We start from the raw sequence: 14,210 nt of genomic DNA on the forward strand, positions 1-14,210 counted from the left end.
GGGCCACAGATTAAAGTCAATCACCTTTGGCTTGGTAGCATCACTTTCTGTCCACTAGGCCAACTGATCTCTTTCTATGCTGTTGTTGTTAAGTGGAGTGGCGTCGTAGGCAACTCAAGTTATGCTTCATAATATAAATTCAGGATTATTCTATATTTTCCCTATATTCTAAAGTAGTTTGAGTAGAATTAATGTCAGTTCTTCTCTGAATATCTGATAGAACTCACCAGTGACGTTGTCTGGGTCAGGGATGTACTGAAGCCAAAAGCCAGGGATGCTCACAGTTAGAAATAAATGGACAGTGTACAAAGCAGACCTGTTTTCATATTCTGTCTTTCTGAGCCTCAGTTTTATTCATCTATAAGATGGAAATGTTAACATATCACATCTCACAGGCTGCTTTAAACCCTGTATAATTCATCAAATTAAAATTTTATCTCAACACATTCTAGCTGTATCTACTGGCCTTTTAGAATGATCTTTGTCTTTCTAGCTGTGTGGCTGCTGTTCTTTGAGGCTATCCTTGGCGTTTCTCACAGAGCTGACTGTATGCGGCTCCACCATGCAAAAGGATGGAAATCCATCCTTGGAAATGGCAGAGCATTGGCAATGGCAGAGTGCAAGGAGCCTGGATCCCCACATGACAGTGAGGAGTAGTGCTGCCCTGCCAGGCAGCACCAGCCACCTGTGGAGTTATAGGGGAGAGAAGTAACATTCTATTATGTTTGATGCATAGGCATCCGGAGACTCAAAAAGGGTAACTGAGCCTGTACTAATCCAGACCTCAAATGTTTAGCAAGCTTAGAGTTTCCTAGGCAAACGTCTCTGGCAGTGGTTCAATGTGCCTGAGACTTTGGTCAGAAGACAGAAAGTCCACTCTAGGACGTTCATTTGCTACCATGACCCTAGCTAGCTCACCTAACCCTCTGAGCACACCAAGATGTCGTCCCGCCTCGTAAACCTGCCTTTGATAAGGCGGTGTGATTATGTCCCACCGAGCTGGAACAGACCATAGCTGACCCTCCAGCGGGTTTGCAGAGGCAGTAAATCTCATGGGAGGAGACTGCTTATCTTTCTCCCAAAGAGCAGATGGTGGGTTTGAAGCCCATGCCTTTGGCTTGCCAGTGCTGCTCCTCATCACCGCACCACCAGAGCGCCCTTTGATGATGTGAGGGGCATGCAAATACATGGTAAATAGTTGAGTGCTAGAGAGTAGGAAGAGGGTTATTATTAGAAAACCTGTTGAGGATGAAGCTTAAAAGAAAAAACCCAAACTTACTGCTATGAAGTTTGCTATGCAAACTTACAGTTATCCCCTCCGCTAGGTTTCAGGAGCCATAAAGTTTCTGGGCCTGCAAAGTTTCTGAGGCTGTAAATTTGCCAGGACGTAGGTCTTTTGGGGAGGAGAATGTGGGGAAAGAATCTTAGTGTGGTTGTAAATACAAGAACCCTCTCTGCCTGCTGTCTGAAAATTACAGGCTGAGAACATTTAGGAATATATCTGACCCATATTATTTTATCTTTAAAATGAACATATAGTGATATGGGCTTTTTTTGGGAGAGAGGTTTCCAGTTCTAAGAATGCACATGCATGGATTCATTTCCACCACCCATCTCTACTGACCTGCACTGGGGGTAGCCCGAGTGTAGCTGCGATGGTATCAGCTATGCCATTACCATTTCAAATACTAGCAGGGTCCTCTCTGGTTAGATAGGTTACAATGGAACTTCCAAACCAAGAAAGACTAGGGGGGAAAAAAGACCCCATGACCTCCTATCAACAATTAGTGAATGAAAACCATACGGATCACAGCAGGACATTTTGAATCACAACACAACAGAACTTGCTTGATCGATGGAATGAGGAGGATGGAAGAGCACGGAGGGTGAGGGACAAGCTTTGTGACAGTGACCGGCACACTGGCCACAGTGATAGATTCGAACATGCTGGTGATTGTACGGATGATTCGGAAGTGGGGAAACATTTCATCCTGTTGTACAGGGGTCTCCGTGAGTCCGGTTTGTTCAGGAGCGGCTACCAATCAGCTCAGGTTACCTTTCGTGCGGGCGGGCCCAGGGCTACAGCCCACCGTGCAGGCAGCAGGCTCCCAGGTGTGGTCTGCAGCAGCAGCTGGAGGAGCCAGCGTGGGCTCAGGCTGCGGCACCTTCTTCCCAGACCCACCTCTGGGGTCTGGCTTGGCTCACAGGCCCTGGAGGTGCTGGGGTACCCCTCAAAGGCTTGTCTCCTTATGATAGACTAAAGGCGGTTGACCCCTTTGGGGTGGCCACTGGCTTTGGGCTCTTGTACTCTATTTTTTATGGGACCATCTGGAAACTGGGATTTGTATCTGTGTCCCCTAAGTCTACAGTGGCTTCTTGCTGTCTCTTCTGTCTGTCTGTCCAACTGAGTGGCTGAGTGCCCAAGGCCAGGGCCAAGCTTCTCCCCCTCCTTATTTCTCTGTCCATGGATACTCAGTCCCAGGCTTCCTATCCCTGTCATGTTCCCCATTACTTTGGCTCAAGCCCTCTTGCCCTCCAGTCCTGCAGTAGAATTTTCATCACTGGCCCATTCCTCCAGCCTCCTCCATCCTCACCCCTACCCACCATGGCAGCCACATCCTACTGGGGACTTTCCATGGCTCCAGTGGGGGTGAAGTCCCTGCCATCCATCAGGGCTTTTGTGAGCTTCCTCCTTCTGGCTACTGCTCAGAGCAGACTGGCCACTTCCCCAGTGCCCATGGGAGCACCTTTCCTGTTCCGATGTACTAGGTGCTTGTAGCAATTACCCTGAGTCCATTCTTATTCATGACAGGGACCATTGGCTGTTTCCTAAGACATTTTGGCCTGTGAGGATAGGCATTATATCCCTGGCTGTGACCTCAGGAGACTCAGCACCCAGCACATAGTCAGAGAGAAGGGAGGCTCTTAATGGGCCCCCATATGTGACTCAAGTGCCCTGCTCTTTCCCCATCTAAATTCCACCTTTCTTCTAGAGCTAGTTTAAGGCCAGCTTCCACCAGGAAGACCGCAGTAATCATTACTTGGAATTCCCCTGAATTTCTAGGTCTTCAACATTTCCTGGGGCTGTGGAGATTCCCCCAAAGGGACTATGTGTGTCCTGTGTACCCAGTCACCAAATCTGGGTGCAGAAGACATCTGGAGGGCAGAAAAGACAGTGCTGGAAGAGAGAAATGCCTGGCGTTCAAGGGAAGGATTCTGGGCTGGGCATGACAGTGGGGACCTCTGTTCCATGGGCAGGGAAAACAGTATCAGGTTCAGGCTGATCTAGCAACTGCCAACTTTAATGTGGACTCTGACAGTGGGAACACAGCGGCAGCCAGGGGACTCAAGAGAGGGCCAAGGAGGGTGCTCACCAGTCTGCAGAAGGAGGTGCTGGGCTCAGGCCAGTGTGGAGAAAGCCAGAGCCTTCAGGGTTGATGACCACAATGAGGACCCCAGCAGCCCAACCCTTTATGACCCAGCAGCAGGGGCTGTCAGGCTGTCTGTGGGGGTCAGAGGGTGGTCAGGCTAATGGGGAGGTCTATTCGGATAGCAGTCTGCCTGATAGTGCTGCTCTGAGGCAGCTGGGCTAACCAGATGACCCCGGGTCAGCATCCTCAGCAGGAAATGAGCAGGGAGCTTGGGCGGGCAGGTGCTGTGGAGGCCGGAGCTGAGGACTCTCTCTGCAGCAGCTTGCAGCCTGCCAGGGCTTGGTGCAGGGCATCCAGAGTGGCCAAAGGCCCAGTGTGCTCTTCTGGAAAGAAAAGAGCAAAGAAGCACAGGTTGAACCTGCAAGACCCAGCTCTGCTCACCCAGCCCACCCAGCTCCCTCCTTCTGGAGGCCCCATGCCCTCTGGGTACCCACCGTGGTGCCCCTTGCCCCTCCCTGCACTAGCCAACTTCCTCTGAACGCCCTGCTTCTGCTGCCCTCTCTGCTGTCCCTTCCCCACTGAAGGCACTTGGGAGGGGAGTATCCAGCACAAAATTCTTTTTTTTTTAATTTTTATTGTATTATTTTTACGTGTACCGGCAAATCAGATCTGACTGGTACAGGAGGAGATTGCCCCCTCCTTCTCCAGCAGAGCATCTGGTGGATTTGAACTGCGTACCTCTGGGAAGCACGTAATTCTTGATGCCAGATTCTGTGTGGGGCATAACGAATCTGGATGAATAGGCCCTCAGCTCTGCCCAGAGAGGCCTAGTGAGGCCCAGAAAGCAAGTGCTATATCACTGCTGGTCACCGCCTTAGCCCCACGGGCCCCTCGGAGTACAAGATTGTCCTTGCTCATCTGGGGTTCACAGAGCACAGGCTGGTACTGTGGGAACTCAGCTACCTGAACCCTTTCTAAGTGTGGCAGCTGAATCCCAACATCATAATATTGGGCCTGGATGTCGCCAGTGCTGGCTTTCTCTGTGCCCCATCTCCTTATCTGTGGAAACCTTCCTCCATTCCTCATGGGATTGTTGTAAGAACTCAATGAGTTGAAAATATTTAAAGCATTCACCCAGCACCTGGAATCCCTGGTTGGTGCGAATGGTCAATATACTCAGTTACTATCAAAAGGTTGGGAGTTCTAGTCTACGCAGAGGCATCTCAAAAGAAAGACCTAGTGATTCACGGGAAACCTAAGTGAGCAGAAGTCTACAGGCGTACATGGGGTTACTGTGATACACACTCCACTTCTTTAGTTGCTGTCGAGCTGACCGTACCTCACAGTAAGTAGCCCAGGGAACAGGTACGTCTACACGGTTGGCAGGGTGTTCTGTCCATTCTTGCTGGACTTGGCTGCACTGGTTTCTGGTTGGGAGTTTTATTCCCTTGCTCTTTTTAGGAGGGGCTAGTCCTTGGAGAAGGACATCATGCTTGGAAAGGCGGAGGGATGGCACAAAGAGGAAGATTCTCAACCAGATGGACTGACAGTGACTTAAGTGTGGGTTCAAGTGTGCTAGGTATGGTGAGGATGACACAGGACAGGACAGGGTTCAGATGTGTTGTTCATGAGGTTGCTATGTGTTATACTTGACTCGATGCACATAACAACAACAGCTTGTGGAATAGCACTTTTAGGTTTCCTAAGCCTGCTCCATCACGGTATGCTTCAGTTATACAGGGAGGGACAATGGCACCATTTTACAGAAAGAACATTCCAGATGGTCAGTGCTTGGCCTGGGCTGAGGTTGGGATCAGGATGCATTTGCATCCTGTATCAATTACTATCTTGTGTTGGAAAGACTTACCGTGCTGGGGATCTCTGTGAGTGTCCAATGTGCTCAGCAAAATCTTCCCCAAGGCTCTTTTTGAAATGTTCTTAAAAACAAATGAGGACAGGATGGATCAGATGAAGTCACCCTCATTCAAGGGGCAGGAATAGGGGTCTCTGTCAGCTCTTTGGGACAGTAAAGTGCCACTCTCCATTGACCCACTCTGGGCCCCTCAGGCTGCCCCAGAGACTCCAGGGGTGCTGGATCCACTCCTTCATAGATCACAAGCTTATTAATCACCATGTTCTTGCTGTTGTGTGCTGTCGAGTCAGAACTGACTCAGAGCTGACCCTCCAGCAGGTTTTCAGAGGCAGCAAAACACATGGGAGAAGATTGCCCATCTCCCCTCCCTCCCACCGTGGAGCAGGTTTGAACTGTGTGCCTTTGAGTTGGCAGTGCAATTCCTTACCACTAGGCTGCCAGAGCTCCCTAATTACCATCCTGGTACTAGGGAAATAACCATGAGTGAAAGAGCATGAATGTATGGTACCTCATTTAATCCTTGCAACAATTTTATTTTGAGATCCAAGTTAGAATAGCTTTGTAAAAGTGGGACCCCTCCCCTTCTTTCGGCTAACTTCTTGGTGCCTCCACTTCCATATCTGCATTAGGGAGGTGACCAGCACCTCCTGCAAGGAGAGTGTCCACCTCAGCTGGACTCAGGTAGGGGCTCGTCCCTGGAGCTCCATGCCATTCCCAATGGTCTGGTTCTCTCCTGTGAGCCTACCAGGGCCCGGAGCCTTTGCAGGAGCTGCAGCACATCCACCAGCTTCTCCTCCAGCAGGGACAGTCGCACCCGCTCCGTCTCTACCATCTGCAGCTCCAGCCTCAGGTGTGCGTTCTCCTCCTCCTTCCGTTGCAGCTCTGCCTGCGGGGCCAACGGGCTCAGTGCTGTTTGCTGCCCCCCTTCCTGGTACTCCTGGCTCCCTTTCTTGTTGCCCTCAAAGAGGAGCCCCTGGGTGGTCTCCAGAACTAGAGAGCAGGTTTGAGGTGGCACAGTGGAGTGGTTAAGACCATGGCTCCATGCCCAGCCTACCTGGTCTCACTCTTCTCAGGCCTTCTTTTCTACGATGGGCCAAGACATCTGGCCCAACCCTACCTCGTCTGATTTTTTGAAGACAGCATGAGGCAAAGCTCAGCCAAAGCCTCACACACAATTGTGTGTCGTGTGTGTCAGCTGGTATTAGGGAAAGAGGACTGTATGAGATCACAGGCATGGGGAAAGCAGGGCCGATTCAGAAATTTAGGTATACACATATATTACTATTAATCACTATCAACAAATTGAGACAGACTCACAGCTGACCCTCCACTGGGTTTCAGAAGCTATAAACTGCATGGAAGGAAATTGGCTCTTTCTCCCAAGGAGCTGCTAGTGGATTTGAACCACCAGAGAATTAAGAATGCAACTCTCTATGAGTCCACTGTGCCACCAGAGCTTTCCTATGTATACATGTAACACCATCTTATATCAAAACTGTAGTTTCCAAAAGTGCAGCATTTCACTTAGTTACCATGAACAGCTAGGTCACTATGGAATTGATGTTGCTGTTGGTGGTGGTACTGTTGGGTATGACTCATAATGACCCTATATACAACAGATATGAGTCCTGTCCTGTCCTGTGCCTCCTCATCATTTCTGGCATACGTGAGCTCATTGCTGCAGTCACTATCAATCCATCTCACTGAAGGTCTTCCTCTCCTTCAATGACCCTTCACTTTTCCAAGTATGATGTCCCTTTCCAAGGAACAGCCCCTCCTAACAACATGTGAAGGGAGCTCTGGTGGCCTAGGGGTAAGAAATGGGGCTGAAACCACAAAGCTACTTGGTTCAAACGCACCAAGCGGCTCCATGGGAGAAGGATGGGCAGTCTGAAAACTGGCTCTGAAAACCCGCTGGAGGGTCAATTAAGGTCAGTTCCTACTCAATGGAGTTTAACAACAACATGCAAAGTGGTCTCATTGAAATGTGGACACTTTGCTTGGGGCTGTGTGGGTGCTGCATACCTCACCTTCCTTTCCAGCCTGGACTTGGTGTCACACTCCCTCTCCTTTGGCCGAGTACCCCCTGTGCCTTTTCCTCTATTGTTAATCACAGAGCCTTGCCCTTCCCACTGACCACAGGGATTGGCCCAGGGACCAGCAATTGATTGGAGCTGGACCAACTGGAGTCTTTCGTTGAGATTCAGTACAGTAGGAATAAGACTCCTTTTCCCTCTGGAGTTTCTCAGGTGAACTGATGGAAGCCTGGAGCTGTCTGTGGCCTCTCCCTCCTTCCTTCCTCTATATGGAGGAACCCCCTCTGAAGATGGGCAAGAGAGGCCAGCACCCAGAGAAACACAGAGCTGACACTCCGGTGTCAGACTAGGCCTGAAGTTCCTGTTCCCACTCTCAGCTCCATGTTCCAGTAGAATATGCCTCATTACATTGACATCAAATTAAACTCTTCTTTTTGGAATCTTGGTTTACTTGGCTTGCTTATCTGTGAGTACGACTGAGTTCCCTTGAGCCCAGCTCTTGACCTGTGGTGCCCAGCTGACCTTCTCCCCAGGCGTCCCCAGGGTCTTCCTGCCACAGTCCTGGGTCCCCAGATGCTCCAGCAGCACGGTGACTTTGGCCTCCAGCTCCTTCAGGGTGCAAGTGTGGTCTGTATTGCCAAAGTGGCTGAAGTGAGTCATAAGGTTCTCGGCAAACTGGCCATCGCACCTGCAGCAAGGGAGAGCAGCAGCGGTGTAGGAAGCTGCAGCCTCAGAGAGACGCCATCCCTCCACCCATCTCCATCTCAAAGATGAGCCCAGCTACTCAGCATCCACCCATAGCACCCCATTCCCTGAGAGGAAAAGCCAGAGGCCTGACCTGCTGTGCCCTTGACAACTCTGACCTCATTCCCTAATTTCTCTGGCCAGGGAACCTCCTTCCTGTCCCTCCAACATGCCTCAGGGTCTTTGCACTTTCCAAGTCTTTTTTCTGGAATGCTCTTTTGCACTGTATATTCTCCCGTTTCCTTCCCATCTCTGCTCCAATTACACCTTCTCAGGGAGGCCTTCCAAGCATCCCCCTGCAACCCCTCCTGCCCATTCCACATTTCTCATTTTTCACTAGAACAGAGGTTCCGGGAGAGAAGGGCCTTTGTCTTGTCACTGTTTTCCCAGAACTCAAACAACTACTTGGGGACTCCTAGCGATTCTAGCTACAGTAGGTCAAGACCCTGCCTGATCCTGCATCCTCATCCTCCTCTCAATCGCTGAGCCAACTCTCTTGTTGAGAGCCTTCCTCAATGACGCTTTACTAAACATAGTGTCTTTCTCCAGGGACTGATACCTCCTGATATCATGCCCAAAGGAGATGCTTAATACATGTTGGCTTATTAAAGGTACAGTGATATAATAACCCCAGAACAACCACAGTATTTTACAGTATTATACTGTAAGTTAATGCTGCCTCCATATACTTAACTAGGTACCTGGCACCTGTTGGGCATTTTATGTCCTTCATCTCAAATCTTCACTAAAGCTAGACAAGGAGTCTGAGGCTCAGGGTAAGCAAGTGACTTCTGTGAGGTGTCCTAGGCACCGTCAGCCATTGTGGCTCTGGGTATTATGCAAGCTGATAGGCAGGTAACAGCACCTGCCCAGGGCCAGGCCGGAAGAGGAGCCACAAACAGGTTTTGTTGTGAGAAATGGGACCAGTGAAGGGCACTGGAGTTTTGAAGCATGTCTTGGGACAAGGATCGAGTTGATGGGAGGTCATTGCAGCTTCCCATAAGGTGCATAGGACACTGAATTTCCACACAACAATCCACCTAGGTGTGGCTGGGCCTGGAGTAGGCCAGTTGGCCTCCCCGGTCAGAGCTCTGATATAGACAGCCCACGACAGGCAGGCCCTGGACGTTGGCCTGGCACACACACCTGCTCCTGCAGCCAAAGAGGCCTGCCAGCAGCTGCTTGACGTGGGCGCACAGGGGCCTCTGTTCCCTCTGCCACTTCTCCTCCTCTTCCTCCTTGTCCGAGGCAGCCTGACCCTCCACGGACCGGAAGAGCTGCTCGCCCCCTGCTGGAGAAGCATAGGCACAGAGGCAAAGCCAAGCGCAGGGTCAAGGCAGGGGGCCAGGCAGCACCCTACCCCTAACCCTCTCACCCCAGGGAATGGAGTGCACGTGGAGAAGCTCTGGTGTCTTCTCCTGTCTCTTTAGAAATATTCTCCTACTCCACTCTCCTCACCAGCCCAGGGGCTGCCAAGAATAGCATCACCTTCTACATGACCGGCCAGGAATGAGGCTGGGCACGCCACATCCTCTCTGGGATGGCACTAGAGGAGGGACACTGGGAAAGATGACCCAATGGCCAGCTCTCAGAGGTGAGCACTATTTCTATGTTAGGATGTGGTGGTGCTGGCCAGAGAAGGCCAGGTTCTCTATGAGGAGTTGGGGTCGAATAGATTTGAATTTTGGAGGTGGGTCTTCCAGGTCAAATGAATCTTTAATTCTTAGAGAACTGAGGGTGTGTGGAGCAAGAGGGTGTCGCGGGTGTGACCATCTGTGATCCTCAGTACAGCTGTGCCTCGGGCAATGGTGGCCAACCTGACTGAGCCTGAGAGAACCCTGGGGCCTGCTTGCTCACCTTGATTCGCCCTGGACATGGTGTGCGGCCTGCCAGTCAGTGCACAGAATACTGCAGTGCTGCAGTGATTTGGTCAGGGGGCGGTGTGGGGACTGATCTGAGCCACAAAGAGGCCAAACTTTGACTCAAACTTTCAAGGAAGAGAAGAGCCCTTTTGTCCTCTGGTCTGGGAACTGGGGGTGTGTCCTTCTTGCTCTCCTACGTGGAGAAGGAAGCAAGAGGAAACACCGTGAAAGACAGGGTTCTGATGGCGTTTCAACTTTGCCTGATGTCCATGGATTTTTAGTTATGTGAAGGAATAAGTTCCTTGTACCTCAAGTCATTTTAGTTAGAATCATCTGCCATTTGCAGGGGGGGAAAAGTTTTGATGTGATTGTTTTTTAAAAAATTGATATAATTAGGAACTCCCACCCTGGAGAATCATGAGCAGTAGAGCTGGGGGAGTCTGGTTCTCCATACTTTTAAAGTTCCCAGGAGCTCTGACAGCTGAGCCGGCCTGGGAGTCACTGACTGAGGGGCCCTGATTCCCCTGCTGCCCGTGCATGGTGCTTCTGTGATGACCTAATGAGAGGCATCTAGAACTAGACTTGCATCAGAGCTTTTGGGGGGTGAATGTGTTTCTCACACTGACAATTTATTCTTCCCTTTAATGAATTTTCTGATGCCGTACCTATGTGTGTGTGTGTAAACACATGTGTACAGAAGTGACCATGTGCCTGTGTGTGCATAGGACATATGTGTGCACGTGTGAACCAGTATGAGTGTGCATGGTCCATGTACGTGTGTGCACTAGCATGTGTTTGTGCACGGTGTACATGTGTACATGTGTGAGTGTGTGCAGTATGTGTGTACATGTATGGATTGGTGTGAGTGCAGGTGTTTGCATATGGTGCATTGTGTACACAGGTACATCGGTGCAAATGTGTGTGATGCAAGTATGTTCAAATGTGTACCGGTGTAAGTATGTGTGGATGATGCATGTGTGTACACGTGTACATCTATGCAAGTGTGTGCTGCATGCATATTTGGTGTGTGCATGAATACATGTGTGTGTGTGTGTTATATTACTGTCCTGGCCTTGAGGCAGCACAGGCAAGGACTCTGAAGATTGTGGATGTAATAGATGACCACCAGCACCTTTACAAATACCCACAGGTAAGCCAGTGAGCCTCAGCTAGCTTTTTCAAGTCCTGGGGAGAGCCAATCATTCCCTCTTCATTCTGATGGCTACACAAGCACCAGGACCTGGTTCAGGCAGGCTCTTCAGAGGATGGGCCTCTTACTTCTTCAGGGGCAACCATCCAGCCACTTCCGACAGCCCTCTGATGGGGGGTGTTCTTCTGTCTCAGCTTCATGGGGAGCAGACCTGCCTCAACATGGAGCTGAAAGGGCTCAGGTGGAAGTGGTCTCCAAGGTGTTCCCAGCAGGAGCACCCTCCCCATGGGCCATCATCACTCTCACAGGAAAGGGGCACCTGTGGGCTCAAAACAGCCTAAACAGGTAGGGGAGCTGGACGGTCTCATGGAGGCCCACAGGCTCCTGGACGCAGGGCAGGGCCTCAGCCGACCAAGTGAGCCAAGGAGTAAGCCTGGGTGTGAGGGACCAACCTTCATCCAAGACTCGGCTTCCGGAGCTGCTGTCTGATGGCCAGGCCGCTCCCTCAGGAGGGGGGCCTGGGGCTCTGGATCCACTATACGCAGGTTCGTCACTGTTGGCTGCTGGCTCTGGGTTGGTTTGTGGTGAGACTCCTGACCTGCAGGCAGGAGGAGATACAGGCTCTGAGGGGGGCCTTGGCCAACTCCACGAAGGATAGTGGAAGTGAAGCTCTCTATGGGGCAACCAAAAACAATGTGACAATTAACTCTACAAAATACACAGTCATGTGTAGTTCATCAGAGCCAGCCTTCCATGATGTGGTGGGAATGCCAGACATTCACTATCTCAGCCTCCCTTGTAAGATAAGAAAAAGGTTTGTAGCCCAGGGTTAGCCAATAACACTCAAGACAAAATCTTCAGGGGGGCTCCCAGGTCAGAATTTCATCCACTATACTATACAAAGAAGCCTAGGAAAGGAAATGATCCTTCCTTCGTATCTTTGGACATCGTCATGTAAAGATGTAATGTTGGGTCTCCATTCCTTTCAGAACATCCTTCCTTTTACTCACTTCAGTGATATATTCATTCTTTCCCTGCTCTTCCTTCCACAGATGAGATTCTTCAAAGTTTTCATATATGGGCAATCTCTCCCCATGAGATTTACTGCCTCTGTAAACCCACTGGAGGGTCAGCTCCAACTTGACGGCACACCACCACCACCACCACCACCACCACCACCACCACCACTACCACGTAAGTATATGGAACTATAACTCAATAACACAAAAACAGTCCAATTAAAAAAGAAAGGATTTTAATAATTATTTCTCCAATGAAGATGCAGATGTTCAATGTTATTAGTTACGGTCGTTGTTTGGTACCACTGAGTCACAACCCACCCATAGCTGATGCTTGAGCAGGTTTTCAAATGCAGTAAATTACACGGAAGGAGAGTGCCTATCTTCCTCTCCTGGGGCAGCTGGTGGATTCAAACTGTGTGCCTTTGGGTTAGAAGCAGCCACCAGAGCTCCCTCGTAAGTTGTCATTGAGTCAGAACTAGCCCACAGCTGACTCTTGAGTGGTTTTCACACTAAATGGGTAATCACACGGGTGGAGAAGGTCCATCTATCTTCCTCAGAACAGCTGGTGGACCCAAGCTGTGGACCTTTGCTTTGGCCGTGCGATTCCTTACCACCATTAGTCATCAGGGAGATGCAAATTCAAAATGTTATCTTCTCCTGGTTGTAGGTTTTCCAGGATACTGGGAAGACTGTTTATGTTGTGGATTAGGACTTCTAGTGTTGTTCCTAGCTTTTCTGTAATGAAGTTTATAGTCCTTGGTTTTAGTCCTAGGTCCATGATCCACCTTGAGTTGGTTTTTGTGTATGGAGTGAGGTGTGGGTCTTGCTTGAGTCTTTTGCAGATATTTTTCCAATTTTGCCGACACCATTTGTTAAAAAGGCTGTCGTTTCCCCACTTCACTGATTTCATCTCCTTGTCAAAGATCAGTTGACCATAGATAGATGGGTTGATCTCTGGATTCTCAATTCTATTCCATTGATCTATGTGTCTGTCATTGTACCAGTACCATGCTGTCTTGACCACTACGGCAGTGTAGTAGGATTTGAAATCAGGGAGTGAGATACTTCCTACCGTTCTTCTATTCTTAAGGAGTGCTTTGCTTATTCGGGGCTTTTTCCCATTCCATATGAAATTGGAGATTGCCTTTTCCATCTCGTTGAAGAATGGGATTGGTATTTGTATTGGGATTGCATTAAATGTGTAAATTGCTTTTGGTAGTATTGCCATTTTCACAACATTGAGTCTTCCTATCCATGAGCAAGGGATATTCTTCCACTTTTCAAGATCTCTTTTTGTTTCTTGTAGTAATGTTTTGTAATTTTCTTGGAAAAGGTCCTTTGTACTTCTGGTTAAATTTATTCCCAAGTATTTAATCTTGTGATTAGTTATTGTGAAAGGTATTGTTTCTCTTAGTTCTGGCTCTGTATTCTTTGCACATTTTGTTACAATGCTTTGTCTTCTTGAGCTACGGTTTAAAATCTTCTGTTCACATTTCTTACTTCAACAGTTCTTCCCTTTTGTTTTGGCTTCTTTATGTTCTAGGCTCTTCTGGGGTTCATTCTGGTGTTTTCTTTCATTCTTGTCTTTGTACTGACCTTTTGTTTTCTTCATGGATGATGCCCTTAATGTCATCTCATAACTCATCTGGTTATCAGTGTCCAATATATCAAATGTATTCTTGAGAGGACTTATGAATTTGGTTGGGGTAGACTCAAGGTTGTATTTTGGTTCTAGCAGACTTATTTTCATTTTTTCATGTTGAATTTGAAGGTACATATGAGTAGCTGATGGTCTGTTCCACAGTCAGCTCCTGGCCTTGTTCTCACTGCTCATACTGAACGTCTCCATCGACTCTTTCCACAAATGTAGTCAATCTGATTCCTTTTGTAGTCCATCAGGTGAGGTCCATGTGAGGTCCCTTCAATTATGTTGGTTTTTTTTTAAAAGTTATTTAAAATGAATAGATAATTGATTTTTCAATTAAAACCATTTTTCTATTCTGTCATCCCCTAACTTTATTTTTTACATCAACTATGCCTCCCTCTTGAGTACTTTAGAGAGGTCCCTAACAGCAGACTTTCCCATGGCAATATGTCTTTTAATTTCCTGGCTGTTGGTGCCAAGAGTGTTGACTGTGGAGCCAAGCAAACT

The 14,210-nt window shown here is 48.9% G+C and overlaps 1 protein-coding gene across 1 annotated transcript in view; it reads right to left on the minus strand.

Moving 5' to 3' along the window:
• Window positions 1-3,617: 3,617 nt before the first annotated feature.
• EFCC1 (EF-hand and coiled-coil domain containing 1) overlaps window positions 3,618-14,210 on the minus strand; it is a 79,746-nt gene continuing 69,153 nt past the window's right edge. Inside the window, exons 4-9 of the mRNA XM_006901359.1 lie at window positions 11,489-11,629; window positions 9,171-9,312; window positions 7,803-7,968; window positions 5,990-6,130; window positions 5,239-5,308; window positions 3,618-3,754 (exon numbers count right to left, since the gene is read on the minus strand). Coding sequence (XP_006901421.1) covers window positions 3,618-3,754; window positions 5,239-5,308; window positions 5,990-6,130; window positions 7,803-7,968; window positions 9,171-9,312; window positions 11,489-11,629 — 797 coding nt within the window. The remainder of the gene's footprint in view (window positions 3,755-5,238; window positions 5,309-5,989; window positions 6,131-7,802; window positions 7,969-9,170; window positions 9,313-11,488; window positions 11,630-14,210) is intronic.

Source organism: Elephantulus edwardii, unplaced genomic scaffold (genome assembly GCF_000299155.1).
Source record: "Elephantulus edwardii isolate Elephantulus edwardi_28Jun2011 unplaced genomic scaffold, EleEdw1.0 scaffold00322, whole genome shotgun sequence".
NCBI lineage: Eukaryota > Metazoa > Chordata > Mammalia > Macroscelidea > Macroscelididae > Elephantulus > Elephantulus edwardii.